Source organism: Sorghum bicolor, chromosome 7 (assembly GCF_000003195.3).
Source record: "Sorghum bicolor cultivar BTx623 chromosome 7, Sorghum_bicolor_NCBIv3, whole genome shotgun sequence".
Taxonomy (NCBI): domain Eukaryota; kingdom Viridiplantae; phylum Streptophyta; class Magnoliopsida; order Poales; family Poaceae; genus Sorghum; species Sorghum bicolor.
Genome location: NC_012876.2, coordinates 59,820,534 through 59,837,907, shown reverse-complemented (window position 1 = coordinate 59,837,907; position 17,374 = coordinate 59,820,534). Strand labels below are relative to the sequence as shown.

Sequence of the window (17,374 nt, the reverse complement as noted above, 5' to 3'; positions counted from 1 at the left end):
ATCTTGGTTTTTATAAACCAGGTGCTCCCAGTTTAATGTCGAATGCCCCAATCCTTAGTGGAACTGAATTTGAATGAGTTGGAGAAAATAACTGAAGAATGAGCTTTCATGGCTATTTCTCCTCTCTAGAGCTCTCAAGTGTTCACGACTCATCTCATTGATTACCCAGGATCTTGTCAACAAAGAGTGGTAACTCCTAGTTCATAATTTACAAATTTCATGAATTTTACCTTTTGCTCTCTATGTGGGTTGCCTTAGGTAAAGAAAGAACTAGGAACATAATTTGTATCTTGTATGATCATAAGAGCTCTAATTCACCACATGTCATCAATTGAGAAATATATGTCTATCCAAATCATTGGAGTCTCACTTATGATGGTCATATCAATGAAAATTTGTGTGGTGATCTATCTACCTTGGTGGTGGTATGTTTCCTTGGCATAATTTGAATTATTGCAAATTTATGATGCCTTGACCAAGATATAGGATGAACTCCTCTTGACTCTTAAACCGACTCAAATGCACTTTACAAGTAATTCAAGTACTTGCTGCATATATTAAGGGGGAGTCTATTCTATGTCTTGTGTCTTTGAGACTAACCTTTTCTTCGAGTGAATTTGTGTAGTCTCTTGGTGAGAATGAGTTTCTCATGGGTATGCTACATTAACTCAATCCAAATGGGTAAAGTTATCTCATATTTACTTGGATTACAATTTTACCACTTAAGTAGCTACTCTCCATAATATAGCTTAAATTCCCTTATTTGGACTTAATTGACCAAAAGTGCATATGTTCTTGCCTTCCACACATATATGTATGCACTATCAAAAAGGGGGAATTTAGTCTATGTTATGAGTTTTGCAATTAGTGACTTACATGCCTTCCACATACAAAAGGTCACTAGTTGTGAAACTCTAGCTTGTGCAATTTGATGCTATCTCTTGTATTGTGAGCATTACCTAGGTGACAATATGAGATATGAGCATTCATTCCAATTGGCATCAACTTTTGAAGATTCCTTCAATTGGTGTCAAAATTGTGAAGATCATATTTCAATTGGTATTGATGGATAATCTTTCAACCTGTCATATCAAGAAATATGTCTTCAATTGGTATCTCAAAATGACAACAAGAGTTGGCAATGGACTTTCAATTGAAATCAAGTACAAGCATGTGGTATCTCCTATGATCAAGAGAGATGGGCACAAATGAAGTCCTTTTGCATTTTGCCCAGCCCATCAAAGCACTAAATTCATACTATCATGATCATAGTGGAGATTATGAGGTTTAGAACAAAGGTATATCGCTCCATGAACTCTTGTATTACCTTTATGCATCTAGGACCTTACATGCTAGTGTGTGCATGTGTATGCAATATTTGAGCCACACCATGAGTTTGTTCTTATGGTGACGATTAGAGAAAGATTTAGATATTTGGTTGATACCTCTGTGGTGATAAAGTGAGTTTATCTCATGTTAAAACTATCATCTAAGTGAGGTATGAGCTAAATATGCTAACTTCTCAAGAATCTTGACTTAAGGTGTTGCATACTTGGTTTGGTAGAAAACTTAGGAGAGAAATCCTATATGCTAAACTTTTACCTACCTCTTGCCCTCATTTTTCTACCATTATTTCTTCCTTTCGGTTGAGAGATCCTTTTTGGAGATTAATGCCAAAGGGGGAGAAATATTGGGAGAGAGTGTAAGGGAGGAGAGATTGATATGTGGATTGAAAGGGGTAAAGGAGAGGCATATAAGATTTTTCAAATTTTGTGTGGTGTGTGCAAGGATAGTTTATGCTCTTGATAAGGATTTTTTATGTTAGTGTGAATTGTTCTTGCCCTGAGTGGTGGTTGCCTTTATTTCTATGCTGTTCTGGCCCGGCAGGTGCGGTAGTGCCGCCCTCTTGGTGCGGCAGTGCCGCCCTCTGCTAGCCAGCAAACTTTGAGTGCATGACCTGCCATGAGCATCACATTTATCATGTTGACACCTTGCACCCCACGGATGCTAAGATATAGAAGAGTCCCACACTTCATCTTGAATATGTGCATTTGGCATTTGAGGCCAAAACTTGAAATTCTATTCTATGCACATATTTAAGGGGAGCTCACTATATCATAGGATTCAAAATCTTAATGTTTATCAATCTCTTGTAAGCTTTAATTGTGTTGTCATCAATCACCAAAAAGGGGGAGATTGAAAGTGCATCTAGCCCTTTGTGGGTTTTGGTGAATTGAATGACAACATGATTAAAGGTCTAATAAGTTTGCTAAGTGTTGAACAGGATATTGAGTCTATTGCACATACTTGTGGATTGTGTATTAACAAGTATGTTCAAGGCTCAACAAGCAGGCAAACTTGATGATATGCCACATAGTGTTGAAATGAAGGCCAAATTGTGTATTGTTGTATTAAAGGATTATGGAAACAATCTAGGTCAAGCAAAAGACAACAATGCAAATAAAATCTATGGAATGGCTTATATGCTGTGGGATATCATAACATCATGAGAAAGCAAGCATATTTGACAAATGGCAAAAGAGACATGAGTTGATGTTCTTGGATTGGTGTCTACAATGGCTTGCTTTTCATGAACAAGAAAAGCTTGATAGTGAACTAGGTTTGATCAAGCTAGAAGTATGAAGATCAATATTGAAGTGAGTATTGAGTGTCAAGCCAAAATAGAGAGGATATAAGGAACTGTGAATTGGCTTGATCATATTGATGTTGATCCATATATGTCTCTATGTGAGTCAAACTGGAGCTTGATTAATCTCAATATTTATATCTAGAAGATATTCAAGCAAGGATCACAATATTGAAGAAATGGTTATTCAATGGATGCTTAATGTGATATGACTTGAGTATGGCTTGATAAGGTGAAGATAGCAAGGAAAGGGCTTCGAGGGACTAAGCGGAGGTGAAGGGATAAGCGACGGCTTAAGGACCGAGGTACCATGGCTAAGGTGAAGAAGAGAGTACTTGCATTGAGTCGAGGAACTAATCAAGCTATGAGGAGTCATATTGTGTTGAGGATCAAATCTTTAGTAGAAGTGACTTGAAGCCATGGAGGTGAACTCATATGTGTTGAATTGGGTCAAGTCACATGCTCAAGGTGTGTTTGCTCAAGAAAAGGAGACAAAGTTGATTGCAACCCTTTATGGAGTAATATTGAGAAGAAATGGCATATGAAGACATTGAAGACTCAAGTAATCAAATTAGTTATATATTCTCTTGTTCTTGAGTATAGGTATGCCGTACTATCAAGGGGGATGCAATACGAATGATAGACAAGTCTCAAGTGCTCAAACTAACCGAACCCAAGTGCTAACATGAGAGAAAACACTTAGCACTGCACCTGCACAAGTTGATCTTGGAGCTTGTTCTCTGCAGGGTTAGATAGCCCTCGAAATAAGCTTTCCGAAAAGTCCAAGATCACTGTAAACGGAGTTCGGAGTAAAAAGTTATGGCTTTTTCCGTAAGGTGACCTGTGCTGTTTTTACAAGGGCGGTAGTGCCGCACTTGATGGGCGGCAGTGCCGCCCTTATACAGTCACAACGGCTAGTTTTCGAATCCTAACGGCTAATTTGAGTGGAATGAGTATATATACCCATCCCACTGCTTCTGGTCGTGCTGCTGATGCTCCAGACTTTCCCAACCTTTGCAAAGCCTCTCCCCAACCCTCTCTTTGTGGGAGTGAAGTGCTTAGTGCACAATTAAGTGTTGGGGCTGTGTGATTAAGTGTTAGAGAGCATATTAGAGCAATCCTAACCTTGAGCACTTGCTGAGCTTCGTCGATCTTTGTTGTGCATTTGTTACTCTTGGAGGTAAATCCTGCTAGACGGCTAGGCGTCGTCCGGCGAGCTCCCGTGCTTGTGGTGAGCAGCGGGACAGTTTGTAAGACTCTCTTGCAGCTAGTGAAATCACCCCTCATCTCAAGAGTTCATTCTCTTGATTTGAGAACGAGGGCAAGGCAAGCCTTGGTGGCGAGCCAATCCTTTTGTGGATACCTCAACAACGTGGACTTAGGCAAGCCTTGGTGGCGAGCTGAACCACGGGATAAACACCGTGTCATATTGTGCTTGTTTTACATTCTTGCAAGTTTATATTGTTGTTGAGGTGCTTGTAAGGTTTGTGGCCGATCTACTTGGTGGTACTTGTTCTGCTGCGTATAACTACTATTCAGTGACTAACATACTTGTAGGAAGCTGGGAAATTTACCTGATCTAAATTTCCTTGGTTGGATTTTGAATTGTACTAAGTTCCTCCTGCGCAGGCCGGCAGTGCCGCCCTCTAATCTGATAGTGTTTTGAGTTGAAACTTTGCAGATTTGTCATTGGATACCTCTAGTACTTCTTCACCAAGTTTGGGCTCATTTGGACACACGGTTGCAGGAAGGCAGTGCCGCCCTCAAAGGGAGGCAGTGCCGCCCTGAGTTGAGCAGAATTTTTTTGGCAGGCCTATTCACCCCCCCTCTAGGCCTCCTCGGCGACATCAAGGTCCTTTCACTCACCCATCTGCTCCCTCCTCTTTCCCCTATCTGCTTGCTACGGCAGCACAACACAAGAACTTGTGAAATTTGCCACTTGTTATCTATTAATAATGGATTTATCTATTAGATTACTTGATCAGGTGTTCATAGAGCTTGTATATTTGATGATTTTATTAATGACTTGAGATGATTTGGCTCAAATTGGGAGCCTAAAATATTTAAATATGTATTTATTTTTTGCAAGTATTCTTGTAATCATGAGTAAGGATAACTTATGGGTTACCCGTTACCTGCGTGGATAAGGGTATAAGGTCAGTCTCAATGCATGTTTCATGGGAGTGCCATGCATATTAAATAGGGTGCCACATAAGCAAATTTGCTGACTTGACAGGGTCATTAAATGAATGAGTTTCATCAGATGAGAGAGGAGTTTCATCCCCATGAAACTCATGTGGCTCAATTACCTAGTTTATTGTCTTGGTAACTATACCATGAAACTATGCATTGAGACTGGCCTAAGAAAACACTATTACTTTGCACGGGTATAAATAAATTAGTGGATAAAATATTTTTTTTTAGGTAAAAGAGTATGAGTAGCATATACGCAGCAGCGGGTAATTACCCATTGCCACCTTTAGTTATGCGTGTGTGTGTGTGAACTCAACGACTAATGTAAGGAGCAGGAATGCGGTCCGGCCTCCGCGTGAGCATCGAAGCGCAAAGCTTTCCTCCTCCCTCTGCAGCCCGGCCGCGCAGGTCAACCCGAGCATTGCATTGCAGTTGCAGCCTGCCAATGCACATGGTGGTGCACCTGCAACTGCATGCTTGTTGCGCATGCACGACCAATTGGCAGCATTGGGCGCGCCACGTCTCTCTCCTCTCTCTTCATCCTCATCGGTCGGTCAGTTCCGCCTCGGGGAGCCTCGTGGTCGTGGCTTGGAGGAGAAGGATCGCTCCCCTCCCCGCGGGTGCCCTGCTCCTCCTTGTTTTCTGCCCTGTCTGTCGGAGATCCAGCCGAGCCGAGAGTCCGAGACGTGTTCACATGTTCTGGTCAAAGGCTACAGTCCTATCCTTTTACACAGTACTCGGGCCTTGGGCCTTGTTTCGGAGGCCTTGGCCTTAATTTTTTTTAATTCCTCATCGAATATGCATGAATTTTTTAAGCCTATTAGTCTATTTACTAAATACAAACAAAATGCTACAATGTCAAAATCTAAAAATTTTTACTAACTAAACAAGGTAAAATCCAACAACTTTTTAAGATTTTCAGTTTAGAGCGTATGTATAGAGCACTAAATATAGATAAAAAAAATAACTAATTGCACAATTTACGTCTAATTTATGAATCTTTTGAGCCTAATTAGTCTATGGTTAGACAATAATTATCAAATACAAATGAAAATGCTAGTATCAAAATCCAAAATAAAGATCTAAACAAGGCCTTAGTTCCTAAGAAAATTTGTAAATTTTTTTAGATTTTCTATCACCTCGAATTTTGCGGCACATGCATAGAGCATTACATATACACTAAAACAACTAATTACAGTTTGCCTGTAATTTACGAGACGAATCTTTTGAGTCTAGTTAGTCTATAGTTAAATAATAATTGTCAAATACAAATGAAAGTGTTATAGTATTGAAATCATAAAACTTTTTTATATGTCTTGTTTAGTTCACCCTTAGGGCTTGTTTAGTTCCCAAAAAAAATTGCAAAATTCTTCAAATTCCCCATCACATCGAATCTTTAGACGTAAGCATGGAGTATTAAATATAGACGAAATAAAAAATAATTGTACAGTTTGGTCAGAATTGACGAGATAAATCTTTTGAGTCTAGTTAGTCCATGATTGGATAATATTTGTCAAATACAAACGAAAAAACTAAGGCCTTGTTTAGATGCACCTAAAAACCCAAAACTTTACAAGATTCCCCATCACATCGAATCTTGTGGCACATGCATGGAATATTAAATATAGATAAAAAAGATAACTAATTATACAGTTTACCTGTAAATCACGATACAAATCTAAAAAGACGAAAATGCTACGGTGTCAAAATCTAAAAAGTTTTTGCATCTAAACAAGGGCCTTGTTTAGTTCGCAAAATTTTTAAGATTTCCCGTCACATCGAATCTTTGGTCGTATGCATGGAGCATTAAATATAGATAAAAATAAAAACTAATTGCACAGTTTACCTGTAATTTGTGAGATGAATCTTTTGAGCCTAGTTACTCCATGATTGGACAATGTTTGTCAAATAAAAACAAAAGTGCTACAGTAGTCAAAAACCAAAGTTTTTGCCAACTAAACGAGGCCTAGGCCTAATTGCACATTTTGACTGTAAATCGCGAGACGAATCTTTGAAAACTTTTTATACGTCTTGTTTAGTTCACCCTTAAAAACCAAAAATTTTTTCAAGATTCTCCGTCACATCGAATCTTATGGCACAAACATGTGCACTAAAAATAGATGAAAACACAAACTAATTGTACAGTTTGTCTGTAAATCGCGAGACGAATCTTTTAAATCTAGTTACTGTATGATTGAATAATGTTTGTTAAATAAAAATGAAAGTGGCCTTACACCGGTCCTCAGCGAAGGAAGAAACACGAAATTCTTGTAGAGCACAAGCACAAAAGGTTTTCCATCGGCCATAGATTTTCGTGACGACACTGATAGAACGCAACGCGTAGAATACATCCATTCTCGTTCGTTTTCCACAGTATGGGGATGAGTACTGTACTGTGCAAGGAGCCCCCCCGTACATTCACAGTCTCTCTCACTCGTTGGACTCTTCCTCTACTCCTACAAAGACACACGAGGCTGCCTGGGATTGGAGCCTTGCACTGGGCCGACGCCGACCGGACGGCCGAGCGAACGAGCCTGAACCAGAGCCCCTCTCATCAGAGGTCTCAAGCCGCAAGCCAATTATAAGAGGCGAGACAAAGCAACTCCCAATTCAATCCACCCCAGGGCCTCCCTCCCTCCCTCTCGGCATCCTCTGCTTTGCTCTGCGCCAGCCACTCTGCCGAGGTGGGGGCAGAGGAGAGGAGAGCTTCCCCCCCTCCCTTCCCTCGGTCCCTCCCCGGCCCCCGATCGATGTCTACCAACGACCCGGACGAGATCAGGGCGCGCGTCGTCGTCCTCGGCGCCCCTCATGCCGACGACGACGCCGGCGACGAGTGGGCCCGCCCCGAGCTCGAGGCCTTCCACCTCCCCTCTCCCGCCCACCAGCCTCCTGGCTTCCACCTAGCCGCTGGGCACCAACCGGAAGCTGCAGCAGAGCAACCCACCACGCTCCCTGCTGCCCGCCGCACCAGCGACACATCCACTGCTGCTGGTGCTGCTCCTCCTTCTCCTTCGCCGCCTCCGCCGCCGGCTCCTTTGGAGATGGACCAGCCGCCCAATGCCAAGCCGGCCTCCTCCTCCGCCGCCGCCGCCGGCGCCAATGACAACAAGAAGCCCACCCCGCCCGCCGCGCTGCGCGACCTCTTCCGCTTCGCCGACGGCCTCGACTGCGCGCTCATGCTCGTCGGCACGCTCGGCGCGCTCGTCCACGGCTGCTCGCTCCCCGTCTTCCTCCGCTTCTTCGCCGACCTCGTCGACTCCTTCGGCTCCCACGCCAACGACCCGGACACCATGGTCCGCCTCGTCGTCAAGTACGCCTTCTACTTCCTCGTCGTCGGAGCCGCAATCTGGGCGTCCTCATGGGCAGGTAACCAACGTTATTCCTCCTCCTCCTCCTCTTCCTCCTCCCGGCACTGCTGCTCGCGTCGCGAATTGTCTGTCGATTTGGATTGGATGGCGAATCACATCAGTCGCTCAATCTTCATGGCCCATGGCTAGCAATGAGATCGACCTTCGAATCCCTCGCTTGCAGAGATCTCCTGCTGGATGTGGACCGGCGAGCGGCAGTCGACGCGGATGCGGATCCGGTACCTGGACGCGGCGCTGCGGCAGGACGTGTCCTTCTTCGACACCGACGTGCGCGCCTCGGACGTCATCTACGCCATCAACGCGGACGCCGTGGTGGTGCAGGACGCCATCAGCGAGAAGCTGGGCAACCTCATCCACTACATGGCCACCTTCGTGGCGGGCTTCGTCGTGGGCTTCACCGCCGCCTGGCAGCTGGCGCTCGTCACGCTCGCCGTCGTGCCGCTCATCGCCGTCATCGGGGGGCTCAGCGCCGCCGCGCTCGCCAAGCTCTCCTCCAGGAGCCAGGACGCGCTGTCGGGCGCCAGCGGCATCGCGGAGCAGGCGCTCGCGCAGATACGGATCGTGCAGGCCTTCGTCGGCGAGGAGCGCGAAATGCGGGCGTACTCGGCGGCGCTGGCCGTCGCGCAGAAGATCGGCTACCGCAGCGGCTTCGCCAAGGGGCTCGGCCTCGGCGGCACCTACTTCACCGTCTTCTGCTGCTACGGCCTCCTGCTCTGGTACGGCGGACACCTCGTCCGCGGCAACCACACCAACGGAGGGCTCGCCATCGCCACCATGTTCTCCGTCATGATCGGCGGGCTGTAAGATGATCAGTTTCTCCCGGGCTCTCCTGTTCTTCCGTCATGACACAGCATGTACTACGTACGCTTACTGGTCTGTGTCTGTGTGTGTGTGGATCGCGTGCGTCCAGGGCCCTCGGGCAGTCGGCGCCGAGCATGGCCGCGTTCGCCAAGGCGCGCGTGGCGGCCGCCAAGATCTTCCGCATCATCGACCACAGGCCGGGCATCTCCTCGCGGGACGGCGAGGACGGCGGCGGCGTGGAGCTGGAGTCGGTGACGGGGCGGGTGGAGATGAGGGGCGTGGACTTCGCGTACCCGTCGCGGCCGGACGTCCCCATCCTGCGCGGCTTCTCGCTCAGCGTGCCCGCCGGCAAGACCATCGCGCTGGTGGGCAGCTCCGGCTCCGGGAAGAGCACGGTGGTGTCGCTCCTCGAGAGGTTCTACGACCCCAGCGCAGGTATACATAGTACGCTACCAATTCTAGCTTTAGCGCATTGATTAATTAGTGTTGGAGTTCACTTGCTTGCCAATTGCCATTGCCATCACACATCAGCAGCTACCATACATTGCCAACTGCCATTGCTGCTGCCTTGCTGGGTGGTTAGTAGGGGAAGAAGCTTCCACTGTAGCAGGAGTACATTGCAAACAGGAAGTGAATTTTGCAGTGGGAAATGAAGAAGTGAATGCTTGGAGCAGAGCTGGCCGGCCTCATGGGCTGCTTACCTACTAGCTAGTCAACCAAGCATCCTGTTTCTTCCTTGTTTATGGTCATGCATTCACACAGCTAGAACTAGAAGAGCTAGCCTTGTTTAGTTTCTAGAAAATTTTGTAAAATTTTTAAGTTCCCTGTCACATCGAATCTTTAGACGCATGCATGGAGTATTAAATATAGACGAAAATAAAAACTAATTGCACAGTTTGGTCGAAATTGACGAAACGAATCTTTTGAGCCTAATTAGTCCATGATTGGACAATATTTGTCAAATACAAACGAAAGTGCTGCCGTATCGATTTTGCAAAGTTTTTCGGAACTAAACAAAGCCTGGTGCCTGCAACGCGAGACAAAGAAAACTATTTGCCTGGCAAGATGCCACTATTGCACATGCATGCCACTCTTTGAGCCTTGACCGACTGACTGACTACTCAGAGTAGGAGTGGTTCAATTGTATTGACATGTAGTAGGAGTACTCGTATGCTATAGTAGTCCTGTAGTTTTTTCAAACAAAAAAAAAAGAGAAAGAAAGAAATGAAGTCTGAAATTTGTTGGTTTTGGCAGGGCAAATCTTGCTGGACGGGCATGATCTCAAGTCGCTGAAGCTCCGGTGGCTCCGGCAGCAGATTGGTCTGGTGAGCCAGGAGCCGACGCTGTTCGCGACGAGCATCAAGGAGAACCTGCTGCTGGGGCGGGACAGTCAGAGTGCGACGCAGGCCGAGATGGAGGAGGCCGCCAGGGTGGCCAACGCGCACTCCTTCATCGTCAAGCTCCCCGACGGCTACGACACGCAGGTCCGTATCGTATAGCTAGCTCCTAGCTGCACTGTGCTGCCCTTTTCTTGCTCGCCACCGTTGCTGCCTGACATGTTTGTGCCTGTTGTTCTCCAACCCATTTGTCAGTGTCTAGACCACCATGCCTGCCTGCCTAGCTACTCGCTGCTCCCCGTCTCCTTCCTTTCGCTACCCTGCCTTTTTTCTCATCTGCATGCAGCCTTTTTCTTTTCTCCATGTCATGAGAGGATGCAGCATGTTGCATCATGTCATCCATCTCCATTCATGCGTCGCGCTCGTGCCTGCCCGGGGTAGCCTCAGATCAGATACTGTTTGTGTTTGTTAGGCCGCGGCAGCGGCACATGAGCAGCTCATGACAGGCAGCACCACCAACGCCATGTCCGCCATGGAGGTGTCGGGTCCATGTCCATTCCATCACAGCACGGCACTACTCATCCATCACATAGATACCAGTAGACAGACACTAGTACTAGTACTAGAACTAGGGATGGGAGAGCAATTGCTTGTTAGGAGCCTGTTGCTATCACGATTGCTGTTGTGGGTTACCAACAAGTAACATGCCAGGGATGCTTTGCTATCACACACAGGACAGGAGAGGTCCCTTTCTCAACACGAAACTCTACTAGCAGTTTAGCACTTGCTGCTGAGTGCTGAGAGCAGAGGGCAGAGGGAGATGAATGGATGGTGAGCAGCTAGAGGAAGAGCCAGAAAAGGTTAATAACAATAGTAAAAAGATTAAGAATCAACCTGGGGTACGTAGAAAGAGGTAGAATTCCTAAGAATAATATAGGAGTGGGAGTGGAACAGAACAAATTCCAAGCTGGTATTTTTGTCAGGAATGTCAAGTTGATTTGATCCCAGTGCAAGCAAGAATTATCAATCACCCATCCTGTCTGTACAATCCAGCTCTTGCTACTCTACTTAGCACTACTGTGCTACTAGTGGTAGGTATCTTCCACTTCTCTTAATATAATCTGTCATGAGAGAAAGAGAGTCAGACAAGCCCATGCTGCTGCTTATTTTAATCACTGTCAGTGGCAGGCAGTCTGGTTTGTTAATAACATCTGGGAAGGGTTTAATCAAACCAGATCAAATCTAATGAAATCTAAGAGGTCACATGGGATATGGGCCACATAGAGCAGGGCCTTGTTTAGTTCCCAAAAAATTTTACAAAATTTTTTAGATTCTCCATCACATCGAATCTTTAGACACATGCATGAAGTATTAAATATAGATAAAAATAAAAACTAATTGCACAGTTTGGTCGAAATTGACGAGACGAATCTTTTGAACCTAGTTAGTCTTTGATTGGATAATATTTGTCAAATACAAACGAAAAAGCTACAGTGTCGATTTTGCAAAATATTTTGGAACTAAACAAGGCCCAGCTCGCCTTCCCACACTCCCATGACTGATTCCTTGCTAAGCAATGCTCGCATGCCCATGCATCATCCCTGGTCAAACACTCTGCACCATCATAAGACTAGTATTAACAAATGATTTCATTTTTGTTGTTATTAATTATGCTGGAGGAGTGGTACTATTTTATTATATTTGATGAAAAACTTGGCAGTCAAAGTCAACCCGTTTGTTTGACACTGCGTGCATGGCCGGTGCAGGTTGGGGAGCGCGGCCTGCAGCTCTCCGGCGGGCAGAAGCAGCGCATCGCCATCGCCCGCGCCATGCTCAAGAACCCTGCCATCCTGCTGCTGGACGAGGCTACCAGCGCGCTCGACTCCGAGTCGGAGAAGCTCGTGCAGGAGGCGCTGGACCGCTTCATGATCGGGCGCACCACCCTGGTGATCGCGCACAGGCTGTCCACCATCCGCAAGGCCGACGTCGTGGCCGTGCTGCAGGGCGGCGCCGTCTCCGAGATGGGCACCCACGACGAGCTCATGGCCAAGGGCGAGAACGGCACCTACGCCAAGCTGATCCGCATGCAGGAGCAGGCGCACGAGGCGGCGCTCGTCAACGCCCGCCGCAGCAGCGCCAGGCCCTCCAGCGCCCGCAACTCCGTCAGCTCGCCCATCATGACGCGCAACTCCTCCTACGGCCGCTCCCCCTACTCCCGCCGCCTCTCCGACTTCTCCACCTCCGACTTCACCCTCTCCATCCACGACCCGCACCACCACCACCGGACGATGGCCGACAAGCAGCTCGCGTTCCGCGCCGGCGCCAGCTCCTTCCTCCGCCTCGCCAGGATGAACTCGCCCGAGTGGGCCTACGCGCTCGTCGGCTCCCTGGGCTCCATGGTCTGCGGCTCCTTCAGCGCCATCTTCGCCTACATCCTCAGCGCCGTGCTCAGCGTCTACTACGCGCCGGACCCTCGCTACATGAAGCGCGAGATCGCCAAGTACTGCTACCTGCTCATCGGCATGTCCTCCGCGGCGCTGCTGTTCAACACGGTGCAGCACGTGTTCTGGGACACGGTCGGCGAGAACCTCACGAAGCGTGTGCGCGAGAAGATGTTCGCCGCCGTGCTCCGCAACGAGATCGCCTGGTTCGACGCCGACGAGAACGCCAGCGCGCGCGTCGCCGCCAGGCTCGCGCTCGACGCCCAGAACGTGCGCTCCGCCATCGGGGACCGTATCTCCGTCATCGTCCAGAACTCGGCGCTCATGCTCGTCGCCTGCACCGCGGGCTTCGTCCTCCAGTGGCGCCTCGCGCTCGTGCTCCTCGCCGTCTTCCCGCTCGTCGTCGGCGCCACCGTCCTGCAGAAGATGTTCATGAAGGGCTTCTCGGGGGACCTGGAGGCCGCGCACGCCAGGGCCACGCAGATCGCGGGCGAGGCCGTCGCCAACCTGCGCACCGTGGCGGCGTTCAACGCGGAGCGCAAGATCACGGGGCTCTTCGAGGCCAACCTTCGCGGCCCGCTCCGGCGCTGCTTCTGGAAGGGGCAGATCGCCGGGAGCGGCTACGGCGTGGCGCAGTTCCTGCTGTACGCGTCCTACGCGCTGGGGCTCTGGTACGCCGCGTGGCTAGTGAAGCACGGCGTCTCCGACTTCTCGCGCACCATCCGCGTGTTCATGGTGCTCATGGTGTCCGCCAACGGCGCCGCCGAGACGCTGACGCTGGCGCCGGACTTTGTCAAGGGCGGGCGCGCGATGCGGTCCGTGTTCGAGACCATCGACCGGAAAACGGAGGTGGAGCCCGACGACGTGGACGCGGCGCCGGTGCCGGAGCGGCCCAAGGGCGAGGTGGAGCTGAAGCACGTGGACTTCTCGTACCCGTCGCGGCCGGACATCCAGGTGTTCCGCGACCTGAGCCTCCGGGCGCGCGCCGGGAAGACGCTGGCGCTGGTGGGTCCGAGCGGGTGCGGCAAGAGCTCGGTGCTGGCGCTGGTGCAGCGGTTCTACGAGCCCACGTCCGGGCGCGTGCTCCTGGACGGCAAGGACGTGCGCAAGTACAACCTGCGGGCGCTGCGGCGCGTGGTGGCGGTGGTGCCGCAGGAGCCGTTCCTGTTCGCGGCGAGCATCCACGACAACATCGCGTACGGGCGCGAGGGCGCGACGGAGGCGGAGGTGGTGGAGGCGGCGACGCAGGCGAACGCGCACCGGTTCATCTCGGCGCTGCCGGAGGGCTACGGGACGCAGGTGGGCGAGCGCGGGGTGCAGCTGTCGGGCGGGCAGCGGCAGCGGATCGCGATCGCGCGCGCGCTGGTGAAGCAGGCGGCCATCATGCTGCTGGACGAGGCGACCAGCGCGCTGGACGCCGAGTCGGAGCGGTGGCTCTTCGAGGCCAACCTTCGCGGCCCGCTCCGGCGCTGCTTCTGGAAGGGGCAGATCGCCGGGAGCGGCTACGGCGTGGCGCAGTTCCTGCTGTACGCGTCCTACGCGCTGGGGCTCTGGTACGCCGCGTGGCTAGTGAAGCACGGCGTCTCCGACTTCTCGCGCACCATCCGCGTGTTCATGGTGCTCATGGTGTCCGCCAACGGCGCCGCCGAGACGCTGACGCTGGCGCCGGACTTTGTCAAGGGCGGGCGCGCGATGCGGTCCGTGTTCGAGACCATCGACCGGAAAACGGAGGTGGAGCCCGACGACGTGGACGCGGCGCCGGTGCCGGAGCGGCCCAAGGGCGAGGTGGAGCTGAAGCACGTGGACTTCTCGTACCCGTCGCGGCCGGACATCCAGGTGTTCCGCGACCTGAGCCTCCGGGCGCGCGCCGGGAAGACGCTGGCGCTGGTGGGTCCGAGCGGGTGCGGCAAGAGCTCGGTGCTGGCGCTGGTGCAGCGGTTCTACGAGCCCACGTCCGGGCGCGTGCTCCTGGACGGCAAGGACGTGCGCAAGTACAACCTGCGGGCGCTGCGGCGCGTGGTGGCGGTGGTGCCGCAGGAGCCGTTCCTGTTCGCGGCGAGCATCCACGACAACATCGCGTACGGGCGCGAGGGCGCGACGGAGGCGGAGGTGGTGGAGGCGGCGACGCAGGCGAACGCGCACCGGTTCATCTCGGCGCTGCCGGAGGGCTACGGGACGCAGGTGGGCGAGCGCGGGGTGCAGCTGTCGGGCGGGCAGCGGCAGCGGATCGCGATCGCGCGCGCGCTGGTGAAGCAGGCGGCCATCATGCTGCTGGACGAGGCGACCAGCGCGCTGGACGCCGAGTCGGAGCGGTGCGTGCAGGAGGCGCTGGAGCGCGCCGGGAACGGCCGCACCACCATCGTGGTGGCGCACCGGCTGGCCACGGTGCGGAACGCGCACACCATCGCCGTGATCGACGACGGCAAGGTGGTGGAGCAAGGGTCGCACTCGCACCTGCTCAAGCACCATCCCGACGGGTGCTACGCGCGGATGCTGCAGCTGCAGCGGCTGACAGGCGGTGCCGCGCCCGGGCCGCCGCCGTCGTCGTCCAACGGGGCCGCCGCGTAGGATGGATGGATGGATCATGGATGAGTTTGGTTCCTTGAGAGATTGATGGATGAGGAAGCTGAAGCTCCGGAGGGAATGATGGTACTCCATGATCGCAACAAGGGGAAAAGAAAAAAAGAAGCAGAAAACACGGTGGTTCATATGATTGTACAATTTGATGATGATCTCTTTGAGTTGAGGTTTTAGGATGATGTAAACTTTCACATCTTTTTTTTTTTGACTCTTTTTGCTTCTCATTCTTCTTGTTTCTCATCTGCTAGCTGGGACTGAGATGTGGAACAGATAGAAGCAACAGCATCTATCTAAATACAGTGCCAGAGATGGGAATTGATCCTTCCTTGTAAGTAGACGATGGCTAGCTCCCAACTTCCCAAGGAAAAGGAACCCAGATCATATGTACTACTGTACTTATACTGTATTAGTTAGCCTCTTATATACACCATATATAGCAGATTTACTGCTTATTTGCAATAGCAGCAACAGATAGGGACCAGAAAAATGAAGGTAGTGCATGAATGATTGCTACTATCGGTGAGTACTCCCTCCGTATCAAATTACAAGTCATTTTAAGAATCTTGGAGAGTCAAAGATTTTTAAGTTTGACCAAATTTATATAGTAAAACAATAATATTTTTGGTATCAACTAAGTATCATTAGATTCTTTGTTAGTTATATTTTCATAGTATGCCTATTTTATGACATAAATCTTTATATTTTTCTATATATTTTTGGTCAAACTTGAAAATACTTTGACTCTCCAAGATTCTTGAATGACTTATAATTTAGAACGGAGGGAGTAGCATGAAAGAAATGGCAAGCTCCACTTGTCTCTGAAACACAAAAGCATCTCGATTTTCAGCGGCAGAGGAGCTGAACAGTATCTATCCTTTTCCGTTTCTGTTTCTTCTCTCTATTTTTGCGAGGACACTCTCCATCCTTTTCAGGCAGACAGGAAGCGGATCTAGTGGTGAGCAGTGAGCACGCCTCTCAGAATTTTTTTTTATTTTTAGCCCATTTTTAAATCAAATTTCAATTTTAGGCCGCTTTTGAAAAAAATTTCAAAACTAGGCCGTTTGGCCCCGCCACCATGCATGGCGGGGCAAAACCACTACACCCCGCCATGCATGGCGGCGGGGTTGAAGCGCCACGTGGCGCCCAGATGGGCGGGGCCGGCTGACGTGGACCCCGCCGTAGGTGGTGGCGGGGTAGGGGTTCCCCGCCGCGGATCATGGCGGGTTCGCACCCCGCCCCGCATCGTGGCGGGTTACCCCCTGTCAGAAGAAAACCGGGGCCCGACCCGCACATTGCCCACACCGTAACGCTGACCCCGCGCACCCGCCGCCCCGCTGCCGTGCCCGCGCCGCCGCCCCGCCCTCTCCGCGCCCGCGCCGCCGCCGCGCTCGCGCCCAACCCCGCCCCCGCGCCTGCCGCGCACGTCCTCCCGCGCCGAGCACGCCCTCACGCGGACGCCCCCAGCCCCCGGCCGCGCGCCGCGGCCGCGTCGCTCTGGGCGCACGGCCGCGTCCCGCCCCCGCGGCGCGCCGCCGCTGCCGCGCACGGCCTCCGCGCCCCGCTGCCGCGCCGCGGCACGCCGCTGCTGCCCGGCCTCCGCGCCCTGCCCCATCCGGCCGCCTTGTTGTGAAGGTATTTTTTTTATTTAAACTCATATTATTACATATTTAGTATTATTATTTTACATTTTGTATTAGTTATTTTTATTAGTTAAAGTTAAACTTTGTTTAGATATTAGTTTTATAGTAATTAGTTTTTAGTTAATATTATTATTTAATATTAGTAGCGTTATTTAGTGATTAGTGATTAGTTATTATTATTTAATAATGTTTAGTGTGTTTACATATAAGTTACCTAGTAATTAGTAATTAGATATTAAGATTTAGTGATTAGTAATTAATAATTAGTTATTAGTTACTATTATTATATAGTAATTTAGTTAGTAAAATAGTTAATAAATTCGGTAGTACTGTACTTAGTTATTTTGTATTTATTAGTACCATATTG

The 17,374-nt window shown here is 50.1% G+C and overlaps 1 protein-coding gene across 2 annotated transcripts; it reads left to right on the top strand.

Moving 5' to 3' along the window:
* On the top strand, positions 7,348–15,819 carry LOC8054828 (ABC transporter B family member 1). 2 transcript variants are annotated; one of them, XM_021465069.1, is made up of 6 exons: positions 7,348–8,206; positions 8,372–9,008; positions 9,119–9,444; positions 10,264–10,493; positions 12,113–13,636; positions 14,519–15,819. In XM_021465069.1, exons 1-6 carry the CDS (start codon positions 7,591–7,593, stop codon positions 15,353–15,355), a joined length of 4,170 nt encoding a protein of 1,389 aa, XP_021320744.1. In that variant the 5' UTR covers positions 7,348–7,590; the 3' UTR covers positions 15,356–15,819. The 2 variants fall into 2 exon arrangements, with proteins under 2 accessions (XP_021320744.1, XP_021320743.1); XM_021465068.1 differs by having other exon boundaries at positions 7,349–8,206; positions 12,113–13,348; positions 14,231–15,819.